This window comes from Diorhabda sublineata, chromosome 8 (assembly GCF_026230105.1).
Source record: "Diorhabda sublineata isolate icDioSubl1.1 chromosome 8, icDioSubl1.1, whole genome shotgun sequence".
NCBI lineage: Eukaryota > Metazoa > Arthropoda > Insecta > Coleoptera > Chrysomelidae > Diorhabda > Diorhabda sublineata.
This window is the reverse complement of record NC_079481.1, coordinates 15,571,863-15,597,552: the sequence shown is the minus strand read 5'-3', so window position 1 is coordinate 15,597,552 and position 25,690 is coordinate 15,571,863. Positions and strand designations below refer to the sequence as shown.

The 25,690-nt window shown below is 32.2% G+C and overlaps 1 protein-coding gene across 1 annotated transcript; it reads left to right on the top strand.

Annotated features, from left to right (window-relative positions):
• Positions 1-311: 311 nt before the first annotated feature.
• On the top strand, positions 312-24,368 carry LOC130447329 (4-aminobutyrate aminotransferase, mitochondrial-like). Its single transcript, XM_056784094.1, has 9 exons — positions 312-435; positions 4,109-4,239; positions 5,290-5,457; positions 6,642-6,722; positions 6,782-7,024; positions 13,112-13,313; positions 15,510-15,726; positions 18,732-19,000; positions 22,510-24,368. The coding sequence occupies exons 1-9, from the start codon at positions 387-389 to the stop codon at positions 22,650-22,652; spliced, it is 1,503 nt and encodes a 500-aa protein (XP_056640072.1). The 5' UTR covers positions 312-386; the 3' UTR covers positions 22,653-24,368.
• The last annotated feature ends 1,322 nt before the right edge of the window (positions 24,369-25,690 follow it).

Here is a 25,690-nt window from a genome sequence, read left to right as displayed (position 1 = left end):
CCTCTGTGAATTGCAAGTAAATTTGTTCGAACTAGATTCCTAATTTTCTAATTTTAGTAACCGTATTTTCAACGATGAGGATAGTGTTAATTTTTGGTTTTCATTAATTTTGTTCTTTTTAAAGTTGAAATAAAAATAAATCCTGGTTGCAACTGCAACTTTTTCTTAACATATGAATCAAATACAAAAATGGTGGTCAAAGATCTATTAATTTGGTTAGTAAATGAATTTTAGACAAAATTACGCATAATTTTCTCTGGAACCAATCCAGCCCTGTTAATGTGGTAAGGCGCATGCACTCAAGTAGTCATATGGATCGAAATCAATTTGGGAGTATTTAGAGTCGCCGTAAGCTGAATTTATTTTGAGTATCTACAACTGTGAAAATGTTTTCGAAGTTAACTACACAAGTTTTGGATAGATCGAAGCAAATAGGTACGTTATGTTATATTTTTTTATTTGACGTTTCAGAAAAAATAAAGATTGTACCAAAATTATCACTATTTTGTGATATTTCTTCACTGATTTTTTTTTCGAAGATCCAGATATAAATTCCCATGTAAATATAAAAATCATAGCGACCTATATCACTGACGTTACTAATGATGAAAAGCTTTGTTTTATATAAAGTTTCCACAATTTTTAATTGCTTTTTTCAATTGCTTGTGCGGTTCTTTATTCATTTTGGTTGATTGATCTTCTGTTGATAGTTCCTTCTGCCACTTCTAGATTGTTTATATCTGCTACTCCAGGTATTGCACTATACTATTGACATATAATAATTATGCGTACACTTGTAGAATCTCGACTAAAATATGGAGTACTTAGATGCGATGTTGTAGCCGAAAGTCAACCAAAAAAAAAACCAACTGCTCTACAGAAATTATTTCTGAAGATCATTTACATATAAGAACTATATCCGATAGAACAACTTTATAGAGTCCGTGTGTGATCTTAGACAATTATTTCAATATCATTATCACGGTATTCCAGAAGAGACTTTTGAATTTTCTTGAACATGGATATTCTACTAGACAAGAACAAATTCTAAAAGTGATATCAGACGGTTTACTTTTTATTCATTTCTGTCTCTCACTCAGCATCTTTCATTAAGAATGAAACGTCTAGGCATTAAATGAATCAAAAGTGATAAATCAATTTATTAGTGAACCAATCCAGTGATGTTGGATTTCGGCATTCGGCATCAATCACTCGCACTCCGAATGAACGAAAAATCGAAAAATGAAACATACCAACACGAAGAGAACGTTCACTCAGGTTCGTTTGACGACATATTCGAGGAAATGAGCGAATAGTGAACCGTCTGATATCACCTTAACTGCTAGAACCAACCTGTTCAACAGAAATGAAAAGTCAGCGCTGCTATACTTACTTATAACCTAAAGTTTACAACTCACTGAATATGAAAATGAAACCTATTATATTCAAACTCAAAAGTATAAATAGACAAAATATAGATGAAATAATTGAAACGTAATGCAATTGATAGCATATTCACCCCCTCTTTCCTCGTACTTTACTCTCTTCCTTCTCACACTTTATAGATATAAATAAGAATGGATATTAGGTTTGTTCCAAACTCAATTTTGGTCACCACCTTTTAAGGGTGATATCTCGCAAAGGAGCGGGCTGAGGAAATTTTGTTTTAAGGAAAACTCATTTTAATTTCATACGAGCAATCAACTCCTAAATTTTGTCTCATGAATTTAGGCACACCCTATATACGAGTGGCTTTTTTTCAGCCTCCTATAGACTAGAAATGAAAGACACGTTCATATAAAACAATAATTTTATTACCAAAATATTGGTTACTTTTCAACATAATCACCAAAGAGATTGAGACCCTCTTCAAAGAAAGTTACCGCCAACGAATTCAAGTAGACCTTGGCGTTGGTTTGAAGGTACTCATTAGTTTGGAACTTCTGGATATTCCGTAAACAAAGCAGTAATAGTGATTCTGCGGTTTTCTTTAACCATTATGTCAACTCGTTAAACCTAACCAGGCCATCTGAAACGACAGATTTTTGTCCTTGGTCCCCTTCATCATGCACATCATTACGGCCATCTTTAAACTTTCGTCACCATTCACGCACAACACCATCACTCATGAAGTTTCCCCATACACACGACTCAATCTCCGATGGATTTCTACAGCAATATGTAGCTTGCAGAAAATGAATCACACATAGCGGGAGCATCAATAATAGCGGACATATTTACGTGGCTGCAGTACGCCTACTGACACCTGAATATAAACAATGGCGGAGTATGTAGTGCGAGAGAACCTCCCTGAATCATCATCATTTGGAAATTACATAACAAAATCGGTGAAACTATATTTCAAATTGGCAAATTTAAATGGTCTTCTGTATGGTCAGCAAAATGAAAGTATAAGATAAAATTTCAATGCTTTGTTTATCGGCATTATAAAACAAAATAATAATATTTATATTTACTAAGAATACATTTTAATTTAAGATATAAGACAAGTTATCATGTATTTTTAATGATACTATATTCTCCCTTCTCTTCTATACTTTAGTCTAAACAAGCATCACTCGACTTTTTGTGATTTTTCTAAAGCTTTCGATTGTGTTAATAATAATATTTCAATCAACAAATGGCAGTACTACGGTTTCAGGTGAACACCTCTCGCATGGTTTCAATCATACATTGTTTCTTCTGTTTATAAATGACATTGCCTATCTAGCCATCAGTGGTAAAATATGTTTGCAGACGATACTAGTTTCTCTTGGACCAACCCTGACTTCACGTCGTTGAATCTGTAAAATTCTTACGGCTTGTAGTGGACAATTCCTTGGAATGGGAGTTAAATATTGTTACCTTATCTATCTTATTCCTTCTGTTTTGCGCTGAGAACAGCTTAAAAATAGTTTAAAAGATTAAAAATTCTGACTCTTCCTTTCGTATTCATCTTTGTATCCGTTTGTCTTAGGAACGCGGAGCACAACCTTTATCTACCTACTCCACGTCCAGATTTAGTTAATAGCTCAATATTTTACAATGCAAAAAAATGCACAATCACTTGCCAATTTTAATCAAATGGATTCATCTTTTTCCGCATTCCGCTTTGTAACTTTATTTAGTTATTTTTTTGATGACCTCTGCAATCTTCTTTCGTACTGTTTTACATATTTCGGTTTCTGTACGTCAATGTTGACTTTCATTTCTCTTCTTTTCTTGAGTAGTATTTTTGTCTCTTCAATAATTTTTAAAAATCGTTGCACATCTATCCACTTAAGAATGCGGAGCACGACCTATCTAATTCACGTTCAGAATTAGTTTAGGACTCAATATTTTACAATACAAAAAAATACACAATCATTTACCAATTGAAATCAAATTGATATCATCTTTTCCCGCATTCCGCATCGAATCTTTATTTAGTTATTTTTATGTTTTTTTTTTAATTTTACGAGCATTTATCTACAAATTATAACAATTTTTTGACATGTTTTGTACGTCTACCAATAGAAAGTGTAACTTAATCATGAAAGTTCAAAAAACATTCCTATTCAAAGACATAATAATAGAATTTATCGTACACCAGTTTCACTTTATCTACTAAAATAAGGGGTGGAGTTGTATCGATGTTCCAGAGTTAACGTTTTCACCAACTGAGATCGATGTAAAAAAAAGTCCAAACATTCTAATCCACGAATAAAGTTATAAACCCTTCGCATTACAAAGTCCCTTTCATTGTTTATAAACCACTTAGTTATAATTACCTTTGATGATGAGAAACTCATTTTAAGATACAATCTTGTCCTGCTTATTCGTCCTGTGCCTCTGGCTATTCTTGTTCGACCTTCTTGTACTGTGTATCTGATAATAGTATGCAGTGCAGACAGCACAGCTTACCTTTCTCGAACTCCGATTGTTTTATCGCATTATAGGTTTGATAAAAATTCTGTATTGTTTGATCTGAATATACCGGTTCGTCTAGTAATCCAATAAAAAAATGGAAAAATACTACTGGGTGTTTGGTTTTTCGTATCACTAAAAATAACGTTGATAATATTCATTCCAAAGCTATGGAAATTAAAATTCCAATATTAATTTTCAGAATATATTACAAAATTAATGTCATGCAGAAGATATTCTATGAACTTTGAAGAGCCTAAAGGACCTTGTATGATAACCGAGATCCCTGGACCAAAAAGTAAAGAATTGATGAAACAATTAGATAATGTTTACGTGAGTAATATTTATTATTTCTATTAATTTAGCATCATTGCTGCTCTATTTGAATCAGCTACATCTATTAGAATGGATTTTTATCAATCATCAGAGAAAGGAGTACTGTCAATTAAATTTTTTTAGAATGTACTCTTTTTACGTACGAGGATTGCTACTTGAATTTTGAAATAGAGGTTTTTCCATTCCGATTGAAGTACCTCAAAACAAGTAGTGTGAACGCTTCAACCCCTTCTTCAGAAAGTGTAGTGTAGAAAAACGTTTACCGCGCAATTTATTTTCTATCTACCAAACAAAAACTATACGGCGGATGACTGTACAAATACGTTTGAGTTTGCACTGATATGTGAGAGCTCGTGTCATGCTGGAGAATTTTTTGTCTTCTGCGATTGGTTTCTCTAATTTTTTCGAACACTTCTGGCAAACAAATAATGGTGTACCAAACAGAATTGACTGTTTTACGTTGCTCTTAAACCAAATGCTCATTCAAAATTGAATGTATGCGAGTGAAAATGATGTCCAAGTAAGCCTCAATTTCAAGGTATGTTACATGACAATCTTACATTATCAGTTTACGTACAGTATCGATTTTTCTGGCACAACAGCCGATTTTGGACGACCTTCACGAAATTCATTTTTTTTTACCAAGATGAATGTTTCAAGTATCTGTAAAGAACTCAACTAATACTCGTTTGAGAACATGTTCTGATGGCATTGCCAGGTATTCTAGACTCGTCCTACTAGAAAATTTATAGTTCTGTAAGAAGAATGTTCATCTCCTGTTATTACGCAAAGAAATTCTCCTTATAATACATTTCCTTTAAGTTGACCTCTGGGAAACCGATTTCGACCCCAAGTAGTCGATATTTACTATTTTAGTCTCCATACTCCAAGTGCCTATAATGCAAAGCGCTAAAACCCTTAAAAGCATACAAATTAAAAGTCCAAAATAGTTTTTATTTCTCAAAATTTTTCCAATAACATTACTTTAGTTCGAGTAGTGTTAGTATGACATGATTTCAAAGTTAATTCTATTTTCATTTCATTTAGAACATTGGAGCCACACAATATTTGGTTAACTATGACAAGTCAGCTGGAAACTATATCGTCGATGCAGATGAGAACATACTCCTAGACACCTACACACAGATATCTACAATGCCCCTTGGGTACAATCATCCAGCATTGCTCAATGTTTTTAAAAACGAGCAAAATTTGGTGAGTAAAATATTGATTATTACTAAAAAACCTTCTTCATCTAACCTGGTAGTTGGGATTAGGAACATAACTCTCATTATTCACCGAACAGTGAAGGTTCCGTTTGGTACACACAAGATTTCTGAGAAGGGAGGTAGCTCTAAGGATTTACTTTATTTCAAAAGAGGTAAATTTTCCATTGAAGATGATGACCGATCGGGAAGGCCAGTTTCTGTGTCAGTCCCCGAAAATATCAATGCAGTTCATGACATGATTTTATCAGATCGTCGAATTGGGCTAAAACAGATATCTGAAGCACTGAATATTTCATACGAACGCATTCATCATATAGTTCACGTCAATTGGACATGAGAGAAATTGCTGCAAAATGGATCCCCAAATGTTTAAATGTTGACCAAAAGCGTGGAAGGGTAGAAGCATCGCATTCGATCTGTGCTCAATTTGAAAACGATGTAGACTTCTTAAACCGAATTGTTAGTATGGATGAGACCAGAAACAAAGCAACAATCGATACCGATTAAATCGATTTCGACCCCAAGAAGTCGATATCTACTACTTTGAGTATTCATGAGTTATAACCCTTTGAGATCAAAAGTCCAAAATGTTTTATATTTTTAAAAATTTTCACAATATCTAAAATATAGAAAACAACGGCCGCTAAAATTAACTGTTAATTTTTTATATCTAAAACAAAACGAAAAACCATCAGCAACATCTAAGATTTTCCAAAATAAGCAAATGTTCAATATTATATGAAATATTGGACACAAATTAATAGAACAAGCTAGGTTCGATTAGGTTAGGTTATGACTATAATCGCATTAATGAGAAAGTATTTACTCTTTGATACTCTGTTGTTAACTCTTTCATAATTGTTCATCTTTTATTTACGGTAATAAATTTCAAGCTAAATACAGGCATCTTTATACCTGCAAATATGCGCTAGATTCACCTTCCTATATAATCAATGCGCTCGAACCACCGTGCGCTCGACTCACGTGCGTTCGATGCACGCATTCTTGTTTTATCGCGTTCTAATACTATTTTAATTATTATTATGACATTTATTATCCGTTTTCAAAAACATGGCATCAATTTCATTGTACTCTAATATGAAGTATTGTTGTAGAACTATTTACATCAACTATATCACTAATTTATCAAAAGATCACAATATTTTTTAGAGGAGTCTAATAAATAGACCAGCACTAGGTGTTTATCCAGGTACAGATTGGCCTAAGCGAATGGAAAATATTCTAAAGCAGGTAAAGAAACGTTTTCAAACTTACTATCAACCCGTTTCAAATCCTCGTTTTTCCACTAGGTGTCACCTAAACTTCCGAAAATCACCCCGATGATGTGCGGTGCCTGCTCAAACGAAAACGCAATTAAAACAGCTTTTATAGCTTACCGATCAAGAGAACGAAATAATAAAGATTTTACGGATGCTGAGAAAAAATCTAGTATATTAAATCAACCACCAGGATGTCCTGATTTATCTATTTTATCGTTTAAGGGTGCTTTCCACGGACGAACTATTGCCACTTTATCATGCACACATTCTATGGTAAGATTTTTCAGTTGTAATATGTATATGTATATGAAAAGACAGCTCAATGTACAACATTCCTTAATATGATTTGGTCTTGAGATCACGTGAGCTTCAATAGTTCGTAATCAGAATTTTTGAATTCACTATAACATTAAATAATTTCGAATACTAACTAAGAGAACTAAACAAAAATTTATTGTAGAATTGCTTAGCTTGTGTTTACCAAAAGATTATTTAATTCACGTTTGTAATAAAAAATATCAGTCTTGTAATTGAAGTTGTTGGTAGAATTTATGTTAGAAATAAAGTTAGTTTTTAAAAACACGGTTCCAGTAAATTAAAAGTTAAGTGGCGCAGTCAGTAGGATAGTCAATCGGAAGTTAAAGCATATAACATTCGGTTCGTTTCTACGATTTGTTGACTATTCGAACAAATAAAGTTTAATTATTGGAACTCTTAGTTAAGCGAACTGAGTAACTCAACTAGAAGATCTGTGTTGTGCTAGAAACCGGAAGAATCAAGAGGATATTGGTTGTTCCTGTGCAGTCCGAGCCAATGGAAAGGATCTTCATTCTATTGCTGTAAGTGTTTTTAATGTCATATAGAGGAAATATTAATTATTTACTTGACACATCTGACGATTCTGACTCAAATTCTGATTCAAATAACTCAAATTCAGGCTCAAGCTCTGTTAATACTAAAATAAAATTTAACTTAGCATCACCAAAACTTTTTTCTACGAATAATTTTAATAAAATGGCTACTCCACAATTACCTATTTTAAAAAAAGAGTATCTTGATATGATACCCGAATTTGATGGAAACAATGCATTACTTCCTAGGTTTATAGAAATTTCAGAGAAATTAGTAAGTAAGTTTTATAATACTGTGGATGTAGGGGATTTTCAAAATGAATATTTGATGTCCAGCATTTTAGCAAAAATAAAAGGTGAAGCAGCCATAAACATTTCTTCTTGTACTAATGTAATAGAACTTGGGAAAATCTAAAAGATGCACTTCTTAATACTTACGCTGACAAAAGAGATATTTACACTTTAAATATAGAACTTTCAAAAATGAAACAAGGTAATGAAACGCATTTCGAATTTTATAATAGAATTCAACATTTATTAAATCTTCAAATTTCTTATCTCACGACACATTCTAATGTTAGTGAACATTTAATTTTGGGATTTTCAAGTTTATATGACCCAGAATAATCATTCGAAAAATGTTTTTTCATCCTTGAATACGCAAAATAATTCACATAAAAATAAAAACAATTTCCAAAATAATGTGGCATATAGGCAGCCACCTCCTAGGCAAAATTCTATGCCGAATTATCAATATACTAATCGAAATTCCGCATCAAACCCGCAAAATCGTCCATCAACTTCTTACACTCCTTCTAATAGGAATAATACAAACTTTTCTAATAATGGTCAAAACGTCTTTAAACCCAATCAGAACCAAGGATTTCCAAATCCAACTCCAATGAGTATGTCTACAAGAAATACATCTAGACCCCCTCAAAATTATCTTTGGTAGCAGTCAACAAAATTTCTGCACACTCATTCCAATCCCTAAAATGTTTAATTATAGGAAACCGCTCAATTTAGAATATTGCGTTTTCAAATTTCACGATCATTTTGATTGTTTGTTAGTATTGGATAATTTAAAAATACTTAATGCAATTATCGATTTAAATAATAATTTGCTTATGACTCCTTATAGTCAAATTAAATTGAATTACTTTGATATTAAAACTGGATCCACGAATTGTATAGTAGTGCCTCCACGTTGTGAACAAGTAATTAAATTAAATATTGAAAATGTAAAAAATGGTAATGAAATTATACCATATACACGAATTGGGAAATTAGAAATCCCTGAATGTTTAACAAAAGTTGAAAATAATATAGCTTTATGTACAATTTTAAATCCTTCAGAATCCAACTTTCGAGTAGATTTAAGCCCTTCTATTAGTGTTGAGACATTCGATGAATACGAACAAACCCTCAACCCAAATTTTAATGAAATTTATTGTGAAAATGTTAAATTTGATGTTTCGAAAATTAGAACTGAACTAATTATCAATGAAACTAAATTACAAGAACCTCAATGTTCTAAAAAATTATTAGTTTATATGGACAAATTTAATAAAAAACTCTCATCAACTCCCGACGATAATGTATCGCTAATAGTTAAAACAGATAATGAAAGTAATAATAATGAGAATGACGACGAAGATATAACTGTTCATACAAATGAGGAAAATCCTGTAATTGGTATACCAATTTCGGAGTCAGCGATAAATGTTGGTAAAAATCAATTAATATTTTCGGGAGTAAATTTCGAACCAGCCGTACCTACTATTATGAAACTATATGAAAATAAACAAAGAATTGTTGTTCAATTATCTAAAAACAATTTTGAGCAAGATGTCATTAATTTCGTGAAAGAATACATAGTACCAAAAACTAAATATTTTATTTATTTCGAAGACCCAATTTATGAAAAATTCAGTGTCGTTCTACAAAATCACTTTCAAGATTCTCAAATTGACTTTGTTAAATGTAATAAGAAATTAATAGATGTTCCTTTAAATGAAATTAAAGAAGTGATTCAAAATTACCACGAAGGTAAGACTAATCATAGAGGACTAGATGAAACTGAAAATCAATTAAAAGCTTTGTATTACTGGCCAAATCAAAGAGCATCTATACAAACTTATATAAACGAATGTGAAGTTTGCCAGTTAAGCAAATACGATAGAAAACCAATAAAACCATTTTTAAATGTTACCCCCACAGCTACTAAACCTTTCTAAATTTTGCATTTAGACACGATAACCTTAGAAAATAGTAAATTTCTTACGATAATAGATTCATTTTCCAAATATGGTCAAATGTATGAATTAAAATCTAGACAAGGAATAGAGGTAGCTCATAGTCTAATTAAATATTTTACACACCACTGTATACCAGAACAAATAATTTCGGACAATGGAACTGAGTTAAAAAATTCTGTTGTAAAAGAACTATTAGAAACGCATAAAATTAAAATTCATTTCATAAGTTCTCAACATCCAGAATCGAATGGAATTGCTGAAAGATTCCACTCTACGATTATTGAACACTTCAGACTTTTGAATAATCAAAAAGATTTTAAAAATGAGACTATTGAAAATAAAATACTTTACGCATTATTAGCCTATAATAATAGCGTTCATTCTGCAACAAAATTGAAACCAAACGAAATAATTACCGGACACATAAACAGTAACACACCTTTCGATATAGAAATTGATCAACAAGTAGTTAATAATTATATACAAAATCATAAAGATAAAATGAAAATTTTATACTCGAATTTAAATAAAAAATTACAGGAAAATAAATCAAAAGTAATCTCTAAAGCAAATAAAAGCCGTGAAGAATTACCAGATACAATACCCACTAAAGTGTATGTACGTAATAAACAGGCACAAGGTAAAACCAAAAATAAATATAAAAGTGAAGAAATCAAAAGCAAAAATACCCGATTAAAAACAGCTAAAATCGCTACTAGACACAAAAATACTTCAGAAAATATTCATCTTTCAAACATAAAACGTCCTAAAAAGACTCCTTATAAATTTATTTTAGGTTCGTCACCGCCGGAGACGCAACAGTCAAAATAAAAGATGTTACCCATAACTTGGGTATACTTCCCATAAATCTTGGATATGCCAAGCTGCAGAAATCCAGTCATACTTTTGTTCATTTTTATAATTTAAGTCCACTACTCGTAGAATATAATAAGTTAAGTATACAATATAATCACGTTAAATATAATATGTCTAATAATACATTTTTTCATTCTGAAACAGAAAATATTGTAAATATAATAGAGTACACTAGGAATAGTATAGAAGAAAAATTTGATAACATTCATATTCATTCTACCTTAGATAGACCAAAGAGAGTGTTAATTAACGGTCTTGGATCAATAGTAAAAACAATAACAGGAAACTTGGACTCTGAAGATGGAGAAAGAATTAATTCAATTATGGAACATTTAAAACAAAACCAAGAAAACTTGCAAAATCAAATAAGAATGCAATATTCTGTTAGTCGCCAAATAATTGATAATTTTAATAAGACAATTCAGGACATTCAGTATAATGAAAAATTATTAAAAACGAAAATATTTGAGATAAGAGATATTCTAGATTTTCAAGCAAATGCGGAAAATATTAAATATTTAAAAGAATTATTCAATGTAATTCAAGACATTTTAGAAACGGTTGAAAATTCGTTGACCTTCTGTAAACTTAGAATGTTACATCCAAGTATTATAAAATCTCACGATTTATTTATAGAGTTGCAAAAAGTGCATTATTACTACCAAGCGGAATTACCCTTTGAATTAAAACATAAAAATATTTTAGAATTTGAAGCCGTCATAGACGTAGTTTGTAAAGTAGAAAATAATCAAATTCAATATTTTTTATCGATACCCATTAATTATGATATTTTATTTAATCTTTTTTATATGTTACCTATACCTACAGAAATTGAATCAGAATACGTAACATTAATACCTAATTCATAATTTTTACTTAAATCAAATAATGTCATTAAACCTCTAAATGACATTTGTACTCGCGGCAATATATTTCAATGTCCTAACCATTTGCAAGACAATAATAATTATGGATGCGAAGAGAACATATTGCTAGCAGGAAATTCTACATATTGTCAATATACAAAAATTGAAATAATTAAGAATCACATTGAAATTATTCCGGAGATAAATCAATTTTTGGCAATATTTCCCGTAGAAGAAAAATTAATCATAAAATGTAAGCAAGAAACTGAAGTGAGAACTCTTAAAGGCATTTATTTAATAGAAAATTCAGCATGTAAAATTATATTTAGGAACCAAGAGTTAACATTTCAACAAAAAACGTTTGGACAACCTTTTGTAATAAATGAATTAAATTTGAAATTAAATCAATTACACGTTTCTCCAATGGAGATTGATTTAAAAAAATTAAAATTAAAGGATATTCCAAATCAACTGGTAACGCCAATATTCACGGATAACACTAATTTTCACATTGCCAGTATTTGGACCATTCTTCTTTATATAGCATTGATATTGGCCTTCTTGTGGATTTTGTATAAGAGGAAACATTCAGGAAGGACAAGTAAGAATCACCCGCAGGCAACAGAAGACGGGATCCAGCTTCCAGGAGAAGCTTCCTTCTAAAGGGGGAGGTGTCACCTAGGCCATTGCCCTTAGGTGGACAGTATATTGTGCTGATTAAGAACTTATTTTATTGTAGAATTGCTTAGCTTGTGTTTACCAAAAGATTATTTAATTCACGTTTGTAATAAAAAATATCAGTCTTGTAATTGAAGTTGTTGGTAGAATTTATGTTAGAAATAAAGTTAGTTTTTAAAAACACATATGAAATTTTTCAGCATAATTTTCTTTATAACATACTAAAATTTTAATGAAATCTGAGGGGTGTAACCTAATCTAGATAATTACCAAAAATTTTCTTTGTTGTGAATAAACAATCTAATTAATTGAATTCTTCAATTTTTAATCGTAATTGATAAAAGTGTAAATAAAATAGAAACTGTATTATATTTATTTTAAAATTTTGGCATATGCACATGATGAACAATGTTGAAAAATTTCTGGAACATATTTTTATATTTCCAAGTTTCGACCTTATATATTAGTAGTTTTACATTGGTCTGAAATAGTTTTGAATACTTGTTGAATACCATATTTTATACAGTGACTTTTGCATCATTCGATGTCATTTTCAGTACCTTATTTTGTACTGTTTTTATTCTAAATAGATGGCACTTTCTGTTATTTTCAGTATCTCTTCTAGTACTTTTTCTTCTTTCTAAATAGATGGCACTTTCGATTATATTTTATCTTCGTTTTGTATTGTTCATGTTTAGTATAACTGGTGGTTTGGTGGTTCTCCAGTTTTTGAATTAAAAACTGGTGTACACATCTCATTCCATTTACTTGTCTTCATTATACGTCCGCAATATGTTTATAAGAAGATAAATTAATTTTAAACTTTTTAAGGCTATACACAAACTGGATATTCCATCTTTCAGTCAATGGCCTATAGCTACGTTTCCGATGTACAAATATCCTTTAGAAGACAATCGTAGGGAAAATGAAAAGATTGACGGAAAATGTCTAGAAGAAGTCGAAGATCTTATGGTAAAACATAAAAGACATTTTCCAATAGCAGGTATCATAATCGAACCAATTCAATCTGAAGGTAATTGTAATTATAGTTTTAACTACTCCGGATTGATTAGAGGGTGGTCTTAGATATATTAGATCTAACAAAAAGATATATTAAATATTTGAAATAATCTCCTTTCAGCTCTATAGACTCTATAGCTATTTATTGTAAACATAACTGGAAAATCTTTGAGGCGTTTGTTTTTAAGTTTGAGAACAGAACAAGAAAGGGGGCTAAATCTTGCAAATATGCGGATTTGTTAACGGATATATGACCATGGTGAAAAAAAAACTTTTTTTCTTAACCAGTTACAGCCCTTGATACATAAAGTTTTCTGTTGCACTTGTGTGAAAAGTCGGTCATCAAATAACCAAAATATTATCACAGGAATTCTCACTTTGTAAAACTATAATCGTCTTACAAACGTAAATAGGAATCTTCAAGAATTGTACAACAGAGTTGTACTTGATATAACAAGCGAACATAATTTCAGTAAAATTAAATACAAAGATGAATTTGTTGATACAAAGTTTTATTTGTAACTTAAAACTAGAGTGAAGGCTACATAGCACTTGTTGATAGAAGGTTCCCATAGAGCTACGAAATATTTGGCAGAAAAGGTTCCTAAGATCATTTTTTGTTGTTTTTGTTCCCATAATATAGATACAAAACAGTAAAATCACACTTTAATTTCATAGCTCTGACAATTTTCCGGAATATTCCAAAATGGTGACTTACCAAATTTTTCCCTGTGGTCTTCATTTATAATAACTAGCTAGCCCGGCAATGGCTCAATCGGTAAATAAAAGACCAAAACTTTGGTGTAAAATAAACTTAAAATAAACAAAATGTATCCTTTTTTATTAAAACAAATAAAAAAATGCTCGGTATGAATGAAGTTTCATTATTATTTTTATTATTTTCGATTAATTACACATGATGTTGCTTACTTACAAAACAGAGTTTTCCTGAAATAGTGGCTATATATAAGGTTTCAATTTGATATAGACAGACTTACACACAGTTATGATACAATCTGTTAATCAATTTAAAGCTTTCTGCCAGTCCTGTCAGTCTTATGCAAAGTTTGATAGTAAGAGCAACGTTTCCTTATTTTTTCTTTAAAAGATCTTTTTCTTTAAAAAATAAAGGTCAACGAGAAGACTTTGTTTTAATTTGCTTAAGAAAAGTGCAACACATCTTTGGATTACAGACGATTAGAACGATTTGACGTTAAGTTAATTGTACCATTAAAACAAGGAAAAACGAATATACAGTATTGTGTTACCAATGAAGAATTGTTCATTATTCTCTATGAATCTCACATCAGAATAGTCCGCAGATGTATGGTTAAAGACTTCAAATTAAGATATAAGTTATACATGAAGCTGTAATGTAAATTTATAAAAACAATGTCAAATGAAACACTGTCCAGCTAAGAAAAGGTATTGTGTGATCAGTTCTAAGTTAAACTCAAGATGTCAAGTTGATTTTATAGATCTGCAGTCAAACAGAGATAGTAGGTATAAGTTCTTAATGGTGAATCACGTTTTTCCAATATTTTCAACATTTGGTGCTCCTACAATATTGCAATCAGATAATAATAGAGAAAATGAAAGTCATATCCAGAATATGCGCTATGTGGAAAGAATGAATTAAATGAATGTCACCAAGCGACGCCACTGTTTATCGCAGGTTGTCTGATAAGAAATTGTGTACATAAAGCTTCGGCCAATAGAAATGCGTTTATGTTTACGATTCGATGTTTTCGTTGGTAAACAGTGAAGATGATGAGTCCACGTGGACTGACTGTTTGTTAGATATTTTATACGGGGAATAAACATTATTTTTCATTTCTTAATTTAGTATGAGTGCCGTGCGTATTTATGAAATATTGATTGTTCCTCGCATAACTGACTTTTGCAATTAATATTAGAAGAGCAATACAAACAAAATTAATGATAATAATATAAAGTTCTAATATGGATTGTGCAAATTAACTTAACATAACTCACGTCCACACAAGCCCTACTTAGCGTTATGCCATTTCAATTGTCTTCCAATCGTCTGATTCATACTCCAGCAGTTTGTCAAAGGGGAACATTTATTTCCAGTCTGAATAAACATATTCAACATATGAAATTTCCGGATGTTGTGGTTTGTAACATTTCTTTTGATCATCCATTGTATCGTATTTTCAATATGACTTTCATGAAGAATTTCTTCTAGGTGGTGATAATCACGCTTCTCCAGAATTTTTCCAGAACTTACAAAAACTTTGTAAAAAGTACGGAGCTGCACTGATTATAGATGAAGTACAAACTGGTTGTGGACCAACTGGAAAATTTTGGTGTCACGAACACTTTAACTTACCACATCCGCCGGATATAATGACATTCAGTAAAAAAATGCAAATGGCCGGATTCTTCCATTCGGATGAAATTACGTACGTATTTAACAATAATTTTGAATAACTATGTAGTTAATCTCGGCGACTAAAACTTGTTTATATTGAAAAATAATCGAAAAAAGTCAACTACTTTTACAAATCAATTAAGAATCGGGGTAGAAAACTTTAAGATAAGATAATTAATTCATATTCAAATAGGATACAATATATTTTGTTTTATTCCATTGATTTCTTTTGTTGTTGAAATTTAAACCCGTCCAATGAAAAGTGGGTTCGAATGACGATGATATTTTTAAAAAATTAGCTTCTTCAAAATCTAAAACATCAAAATAGGTTACACTAAGGTTATTTACCTCAGTTTTTTTATTACAACTTTACCAACTTGGTAGTGAAGATGAATATTAAGGGGTTGTTTCAGTCTTCAAGCTATTCTTTGTTAAAAAGTATGCAGATAATACAAGGTGCGACCACTATACTATTGTTTTCAGTTGATGCAATTTTTCTGCGACCTGATTTGGATAAATCTTTTACTGAACCAGTTTTATTAAACTTTTTCACTAACAGTAGATCTTGTTATGGGATTTCGGTTAGGATATAAATTATTAAAGATACTACACGCTTCTTCTATCACTATATCCTAATATCATTAAAATATCAATTCGTTCTTTTTCAGATGAACGATCCATTGTGACTTTCAATAAACTTCAACAATAATAATTTATTGAAACATAAAATTTGTTTTTGTAGCAGTCATAGCCTCCTAAATGTATTATTTCAACTTTTCCGACAAAAGGAAAGATCTGACAACCATGTAGATACCACCATAATACTGGCCGTATCACAAGACCCTTGCACACAAAAATTTATAAAACTCACTCTATATAACTAGACTGGTGATATAAAATATTTTGATATGATTTTCTGGAAAAATCTCATTTCCGTTGCTTGTATCTTTTCTCTGTGTCTTTCGTTGGTTATCCATATTTCGTAACCATATGTTAGTAATGATATAACTACTCTTTTGTAATTTTTACTCTTGTTTCTTTGGGTATTTCATTGTTTCATAAAAAAAATGGTTTATCTTGTTAAGTAGTTTTCTGGCGCTTGTTTTTCTTTTTGTGATTTCTTTGTCTAATTTTCCGTCTCCTGTTATCATTGAACCGAGACTTTTGCATCAATTTTTCTATTTGACTATTTTCTATTCTCATATCGTTTATCTTTGTTGATGTGCGTACGATCATCTCTTGATTTTATCTATGTGTGTTCATACTGTATTGTTTGTTTATATAAAATTCAAGATTTTGATTTAATGTTTCTTCGTCCTTTGCAAATATTACCATGTCATCAGCGTAGCATATTTCTGTTGGTGTAACTTTGTCCATTTTCCACTGCCCTCCTTTTTAGCTTTTTAAACTTTTATATCTTTTATAGCCTCATCGTTAATCATTGTGTATAGCAGTGGACAGGTTTTTATTTCTTTTATAGCCTCATCGAAGATCCTTGTGTATAGCAGTGTACTGGTCCTATTTCTTTTATAGCCTCTGTTTCAATATATAACATGTGATGTTTCAAATCTTACATTGTGCTTTTCAATTTAGTAAATAATATGATAATTTTTCACTATCCTCTTCCAACATTCCAGCAGTGTTTTAATGCTTGATTGCAATATTTTTTTACATTTATAATTTGTGTTGCAACTTATTTCTGTTTCTTCTTCTGCAACACCAATATGAAAATTTCACATTTTTTCATTACGCTTATTACGCATATAATTCACCCTACTTTCAAAGTTGACCTTAGATCCTATGTAATGGTCTTTATGTGGTAGTCAATCCTGCATTTTTGAAATGGTTTTTGATACGTAGAAAATAATAGAAATAACCTTGTGAAGGTTATCGTTATGTTCCCTAGCTCAATGGTCAAAACCACACCGGGCATTTAACGTGAAAGCGTTTTACCAAATCGTTAAGTATGTAACAGCTCGGCGTCGTATTTATTTTGAAATTAATAGCGCAATCAGCCATTACCCAGTATAAGTGAAGTTGTGGGTGACAAATTTGGAAAATATCGTTGAAGCAACAAGCAAAAGAAGTAGCAGTACGAGATCCGTTCGAACTCCTGAGAATGTTGAACGCGTGAGAGTTGCTGTAGGAAGAATCCCGCGAAATCAGAATACTGCTCTTGGAATTTCTGAAAGGGCAGTTCGAAGAATATTGAGGTCAAATTTCCACCATTATCCTTTCAAAACGTTTTTGTACATGGTTAAAGAAACTGGGGAGCTTATTATATACAACTTCTGGATTAGAATCTGGATAAGACGAGACACATTTTAATCTCCTCTCCGTATTTGTGAACGAACAAAACTTTACATACAGAATTCCTCAACGCATGCTTCATGACGGGATGGACAATTTCAGAAATCACCTGCAAAAATGCATTAATTGAGTAGTACGCCATCTGACTGGTGTTATTTTTGAACGTTGATTAATCACACTTTTGTTTCTTCTATAATTTTCAATACACAATAAAATTATAATAATTAAATTTAGAAAAATGCGTCCGTCTATTTTTCACAGCTATCTCAAAAATGCAGTATTGACTGCCGCTCCCCGTATATATTATTTTTTCTATTTTATTAATGTTACTTGTTCCTTACTGTTTCATAGTGTTCCCGACCAATTTTTCGAAATTTACTGAAATAGTAGTCAAGTTCCATTAATTTATATCAACAATTATCAGCGTTTTCTTCATTTTATACGTTTCATTCCTATTTTTATTTGTATTATTCGGTAATTAATTTATAATTATCCACGTGTGACCCAGAAAAGTCCTGATTTTTTTCCACGTACATCTAATCTTCCTCAACAAATATCTAGAAATTCAGCTCAATCCTACAATTATTTTGGTAGTTATGATTTTTTGAACATGCATTTGTTTTACATCAATATTCGAACATGTTTGGTGCCCTGTATTTCCAATACTGTGTGACCCAGAAGAGTCCACATATATCTCTATTGTGATTGACATTAACAAATTTTTAGAGTAAAACTTCCGTCTCGAATTTTCAATACGTGGATGGGTGATCCTGGAAAAACTATACTTTTAGAAGCGATCATAGATGTTATAAATACACAAAATCTATTGGACCAAGTGAATAAATCGGGACGAAGGTTATATGACGGACTGGAACAGTTACAGAACGAGTTTCCTGATATGTTACATTCCCTTAGGGGTAAAGGTACATTTATTGCCATAAACGCAAAAGGAACCGATCTGAGGAATCAAATTATCATGCAGTTGAAGAGGAATGGTGAGTTAAATTATAACGAACACTTACTTTCTATGGAAGGTATAATTTTCGATTTGAATTCATGTTACTATCTACCACTTTCACTATGTCAAGAAAGTTTGAATTTCTGGAAACGTTAGTGATAGTCGTACTGAACACACTATTTACTGTACCACTGCACCAACACTAACGATTACACTGTCTGACACGCGTTTCGATAACCAAGTTATCGTCTTCAAAGACTGGATGTAAACAGTTTATATTCAGTCTCTGAAGACGATAGCTTGGTTATCGAAACGCGCGTCAGACAGTGTAATTGTGAGTGTTGGTGTAGTGTTAGTGTAAACAGTGTGTTCAGTACTATGTCAAAAAGTTAGCTACTGGTGATCTGTTTCACTAAAAATTAGTTCCAGAAATTCTAAAAAAATCTCAAACGTTTCCCGAACAACGATGACAGGTTCTGAATAATAATATGTACTATTGAAGATAATTTTTCGATACTTTCACTTTTGCAGAAAGGTTGGGCAAACTTCATATTTATGTGGCTTTGCTAATGTCTTTACTTAATCGTAAAAAAGCATCCATAGAGTGATGATCTATAGCAAAGAAATACCGCGGTGCTGCTTTTCCGGGTGCTTTAGTAAAAGTGCATAAGTTTTAGTTTAAGTAACTAGCTTCGCTACTTATTCCTATATCCAAGGAAATTCATAAGAATCATGAATAGAACACAAACCAATTCCGATATCATAGCAGGGGGAATATTTATATCATAATCTCATTACCCCCCAATGAGATGCTGCATAGGGTCTAGACGGTTGCAAGGAATAGCTTATAATCGATTCAATATTGATAACAAAAATGCTTTTAACAGTATTCCGTACAGTCATTATTCAAGAGAATTTTTAGCATATTTATTGAATATTTCCTCTGAACTGGCTAGAAGTTGCAAGTAGTGATTTGTAACCACTGACTAGTTTCGACGTTATTACGTCTCATCAGAGTAGTTTAACAATCGTTCGGGCTTGAGACTCGAACTGGAGACAACGTCAAAGAGCGTCGCTATTTGGTTTATGTAGTTAAACATTATCAAGTTTCAATCTCTTATGGACGTTATTGTAGAATATAGCGAGCAATTCGGCCTTTATATGAATACGTCCAAGACCTAACTATTGGTAATCTCAAAAATACAAAGAAACGCCAACCTAAAACTCGATGGAGAGACCATTGAACAAGTGTCTAAGATACTTGGGCACGCTCGTCAACCAGCAATGCGACCCAAAATTCGAAATCATATCAAGAATTGAGCAAGCGCAGAAAACTCTAAGAACATGAGTTTTCCTTCTGGCAAATCGCAACCTCAGCCTGGAACTTCGGACCAGAATCTTTCCTGTTTTTCTGTACGGATCCAAAAGTTGGACCATGGATGCGGCCATAGAGAAGAAAATTGATGCACATAAGACAAACATAGAGGTCCTACAGCAAATGGGTAAAAATAAAGAACTCACGACAATCAAGAAGAGAAAGTTGCAGTAACTAGGACATATAATGAGAGGCGAGCGATATGAGATTCTTTGTCTGATAATAGAAGATCAAAGGAAAACGGTCAATCGGTCGTAGAAAAAATTCATGGCTGAAACACTTGCTCAGATGGCTCGAACAGACGTCCACAAACATTTTCAGAGCTACGGTTTCTCGTGCGACAATAGCCATTTCGATCACCAACCTCCGTAGTTAGATGGCGCCGTAAGAAGAAGTAAAACTAGCGCCATCCTCACTTCCAACTGCGAACCACTGGTCAGGTAGAAATCTAACTTAGTCGTCGATAATATAGATTCCGATGGTAAATGAGGTGTGTAAAATGTATCAAAATAAACTATTCCTAATATTCACCTCAGAAATAATTTCGAAATTCAATATTTTGAAAATATATTCTGCCGTTCTTCAAAGGAGAAAACAACTTCTTTCCTGGCTAATGCCTCGACGAATATTGAACTACATCTCCTCTGAAGAGCGTAGTGTCAATCGCCCTATTTATCGATATTCTCTTTTTTTAAGAACGGAATATATTATAAAGAACCAAATTTTTACCAGAATTTGTTAATTCTTCAGGAAATGTAGTTGTCCTAGTGCGACTCATTATAGTTGATTTGCGCCCCTCTCCGGCTTGACCGAATAATTAGTCAATTTGGGATTTTCAATCAAATATTTTCCAAGTTTTTCACTAGATAGAGGTTAAGGTTTACAATTTTGTTTAATCGTTAATACATTTATTTAGTACTTTATTATTGCCTGTTAGACGATCAAAATGAACGTTCAATAAACATGTGAAAGAATTATTGTTGTAGAAGTGGCAAAACTGGTCTAATACGAAACGTATAGAAGTCCGGACTGCGTAACCTCACGTCTAGTGACTGTTGCGCAACGGATCAATATTTGTTTGTTAAAAATAATGTAAAATCCACGGACATTCATCGAAAACTACTCTCCAAGGCTCAAGTGTATGAATGGTGTTTCAAAATGGCCGAGGAGTGTTACCAATGAGAACGTCAAGACTGTAGAAAATAATTTTCAGAAACCGACGCAGTACTGTATGCGATATGCCTGAAGAATTGGGCATTAGCGTGGGTAGTATTGAGCAAATAATTTATGAATGGTTACCGCAAAATTTCATTCCGATGGATGTGAAAACTTTGAGAAGAAATTCGCCCGCTGAAAAGATTGCACGCGTCTCCTGCGGGGGTATGGAGAGGAAGGAAAAATTGGTTACACCGAATATTCACTAAAGACGGGGCGTAAGTACAGCACTATAATCCGGATAGTAAACGCGCGTCTATGGAGCGGACCAAAAAAGCCGATGGTGCGACAGTTCAAGGGACATGAGAGGAATTGATTGCGGCTCATATTTTCACTAAACAACGAACTGTGGACACGCAGTATTATAGTAACCTCGTAAAAAACAAGGTGAAACCTGTCTACAGATCAAAACAATCCGTGATGTTATGGAAAAGTTGAACGACTTGGGTTGGAAAACACTCTCCGTATAGTCCCGATTTATCATCATGCGATGGTGGAAAAGTTCATCGAATTGGCTTGGGAAACACTGGAACACCCTCCTTATAGGTCCGATTTGTCGTCATGCGAGTATTACTTATTTGGTACATTGAAAAAGTCACTTGGCGGTCTGCGATTCGAAAGCAATGCTGAAGTAGCTTCGTGCGTGAATGGTTACGTGACAAGCCGAGATATTTTTACGAAAAATACCCAAGAGGTTGCAAAAGTATATAAATTGTGGATGGAGATTATCTATAAAAACTGTAGAGCATTTCAGCAAAAAATAGTTAAAAAGTAAATAAATATAATAATACCATAAATTGTGGTTATTCGACATAAAAGGTTAGTTCGGTAGAAGTGAGATAGCATTTATAACTTAGCTGATTGATTGGCGGCAATATCATTAATTTTTTGAACATATTTCTTGGATAATATATTAAAAAAATATCGTTTCTAATAATTGCCATTGTATGTTCCAGGTGTTCAAAGCGGTAGTTGTGGAACAGAAGCAATTCGTCTCAGACCAGCTCTTATCTTTAAAGAGCATCACGCTGATATTTATCTTGACATTATGCGGAAAGTAATCAGAGAACTCAGTAAAGAGAGAAAGAGAAAGTATTAGATACAATGAAATGTTTATGAATGAAATTTGTCCTTGATATCTGTTATCATTTGAAATCGATTTAAAAATACAGTCCTCGAAATTTACTTTCGCCGCCGTTACCTATAGCAACGGGGGGAGGGTTTCTGTTATTGTAATATGTACTATTGAAATTTCTATTAGTATTATTATTACCCCGTTCATTGTATCTTATGTTACTCTTAAAAATTATAAAATCTATCCCTATTTTCGCGAAAATTTTAAGTTCGATATGAAGCAGATTAGCTGAAGACGTGTTGGAAAGAATTTGGAACTTCTCCATTTAGCTCCGGATATAACATCTTTTAATGTGTTATAATTTGTAGCTCTTATTATTGTTTTTATATGTCTCACGAGCCGTTGGTACGAGGATGTATTAATATCAAGTTAGCCTAGACCAGTTCCATGCATAAACAAAATATTGTGTTACGTCAAAAAAGTAAACCAGAGTTACGCAATAAATTAAAAGAAAAAAGATGTCCACCGAAATTGTGAAAATCGAAAAATTGGAGTATCGAGCCATCATCAAGTACTTGTATTTAAAAGGATTAAGAAGTAAGCAGATTTATGAAGTTATGCTTAATACCAGTGGTGATCAATGTCCTTCGTATGCGACCGTGAAAACTTGGACTGCAAGCTTCAAAAGAGGTAAATTTTCCATTGAAGATGATGACCGAACGGAAAGGCCAGTTTCTGTGTCAGTCCCCGAAACACTGAATATTTCATCCGAACGCATTCATCATATAGTTCACGTCAATTGGACATAAGAGAAATTGCTGCAAAATGGATCCCCAAATGTTTGAATGTTGACCAAAAGCGTGCAAGGGTAGAAGCATCGTATTCGATCTATACTCGATTTGAAAATGATGTAGACTTCTTAAATTAAATTGTTACTATGGATGAGACTTGGGTACATTTCTACGATCCAGAAACAAAGCAACAATCGATGGAATGTCGACACTCTGCTGTAAAAGTTCTTGCTTCAGTTTTTTGAGATTGCCATAGAGTAATCACGATTACTGACCACTCTACCGGAAAAAATTAAGAGAAAAGACGCGTAAAGCTATCCAAAGGTATTTTTTGCAGGACAACGCCTCTGCACACAAATCTCATGAAGCCATGCAAAAAATTCGTGATTTGGGATTTTAAATTACTAGAGCACCCCCCTTATTCACCAGATTTGGCTCCGTTCGACTTTCATCTCATTCCTCAACTAAAGAAAAGAGGAGAATATGTTGAGTAATAAAATATTTTGACATTGAAATTTTGTTTGATTCTATAGTAAGCTAAGAATTTTTCAATATATCCTCGTAAAAACATTTATAGCGTGTTTTTCATTCAATGACCTAAGAATAGGTAAAGAAATAGATTGTGATAAGGTTAAATCGACCTTCAGTATATTGAAAATAACATTGGATCTTTTCTTTTCGTGTGATGAATATCAGTTTAATTTTTTGTATCCCAATTATGCTGAGTAATTTATTCCTCAGGTCAATAGTAAATCACACTAAACCACTCTTGAATGTATTGATTCTCAGTAATAAAAATATAATCGAAACTACTGTCTTCCATATGGTTCTATTTTAAATTAGATATAAAAATTGGTTTCTATGTACCTAGGTAGTATTCAAACATTTACGTTTTAATTTTTGTAATTTCTTTGAATAAGAGAAAATATATGTATTTTATAATGAAGTTGTATGTTTTTTTCATTTTTTTCCAATCAAATATACCCTACCCTAAAACATTTTTAAACCAATTCTTTGTTTTGGAATGAAACCAGTAAAAAATTATGACAAATGACATCGAGTCATAAATGTCAATATCACCACAGTCAATTTCACACAGTAGTTTTCGAAAAATAATTCGACCGACTCGGATTGGGAATCGAATCCAGATCCATTGGTTACGCGCTAGAAGCTTTATCACTTAAACCACGGAGGCTAGATAGAAATGAGGACGAACGCTATGGGGTTTTGGACAATTATTGCGTCCAACGCGAAACGATTTAGTACAGGTAAAATAGTATTAAACCCGAAATTAAATTGAGCGCTTTTGATTCTAGATTCTCAGAGATTTTCCGTTATTGCAACTCTTAACAAAATTACGGTCACGGGTTTTCGAAATTTTGGAATTTGTAACTTTTAAAAAACTTGTAAAAAATTTGGAGGAAGAGGAATTTGGAAAAAACTGTCCGAACAAAAAATGAAGAACACAAACTTTTCTGTAAAATAAGTATTCAGTCATTTTTTCGTTGGAGCCACTATTTCTGAGTAAATATACTTCAACGCCGAAAGCCAGAGCATCTGCTTGCGAATTTACGTTCCAGGCGCACATGGAAACTGTTCTGACTTAGAAGGAACTTGGAAAACTACTTAGTTTTCAAAAAATCATTTAATGATGATTGACTTAACGTCATAACTATCTATGAATGACAGTTTTCCATGGCAAACTGGCAAAGTTGAATAATTATGGGTACTCAGGTATTGGAGGCCTTAGTATGAAACAAACAACAGTTTGAATCCAAAAAACACAATGCTTAATCATCGAATTGTTGTTTGTTTCATACTAAGGCCTCCAATAGTTTAGTGCCTATACATAACTTTGAAAAACAAGATCCTATACTGATTATACTTGATATTTCTGAAACGTTTCAAGAAACGAAAGCCTTCAGTCCCATTTTTTTAGATGTACCTTTGTAAAAAATTTCCAATTCACATAATGTTCACTAATAAACAATAATAATAATTAATAACTTTATCAATACTTTATAACAGCATCGGTTATTACTTCATAATTTTTAAATCAAAATATTTCGAAAATGGTACACAGTGTCGAGTTTTATCAAGACACCTTTTTGGTATAAAAATAAATGATTTTTAAGTTCACTTGAAATTTTGCTTAATAAATCTAATATTGAAAAAGTTATGTTCAATACTACGTGGTACGAACCGTGTAACTAGCGCCCTCTATGAGAGTCAGACATAAAAACAAATTCATTGGATGTATCAACTTCCAAA

Coding starts and splice junctions, on each gene's coding strand:
- LOC130447329 (XM_056784094.1), top strand. CDS start 387: ATGTTTTCGAAGTTAACTACACAAGTTTTGGATAGATCGAAGCAAATA. Junction 5,458..6,641: donor TTAAAAACGAGCAAAATTTG/GTGAGTAAAATA, acceptor AATATTTTTTAG/AGGAGTCTAATAAATAGACC. Junction 19,001..22,509: donor CATGCAGTTGAAGAGGAATG/GTGAGTTAAATT, acceptor TGTATGTTCCAG/GTGTTCAAAGCGGTAGTTGT.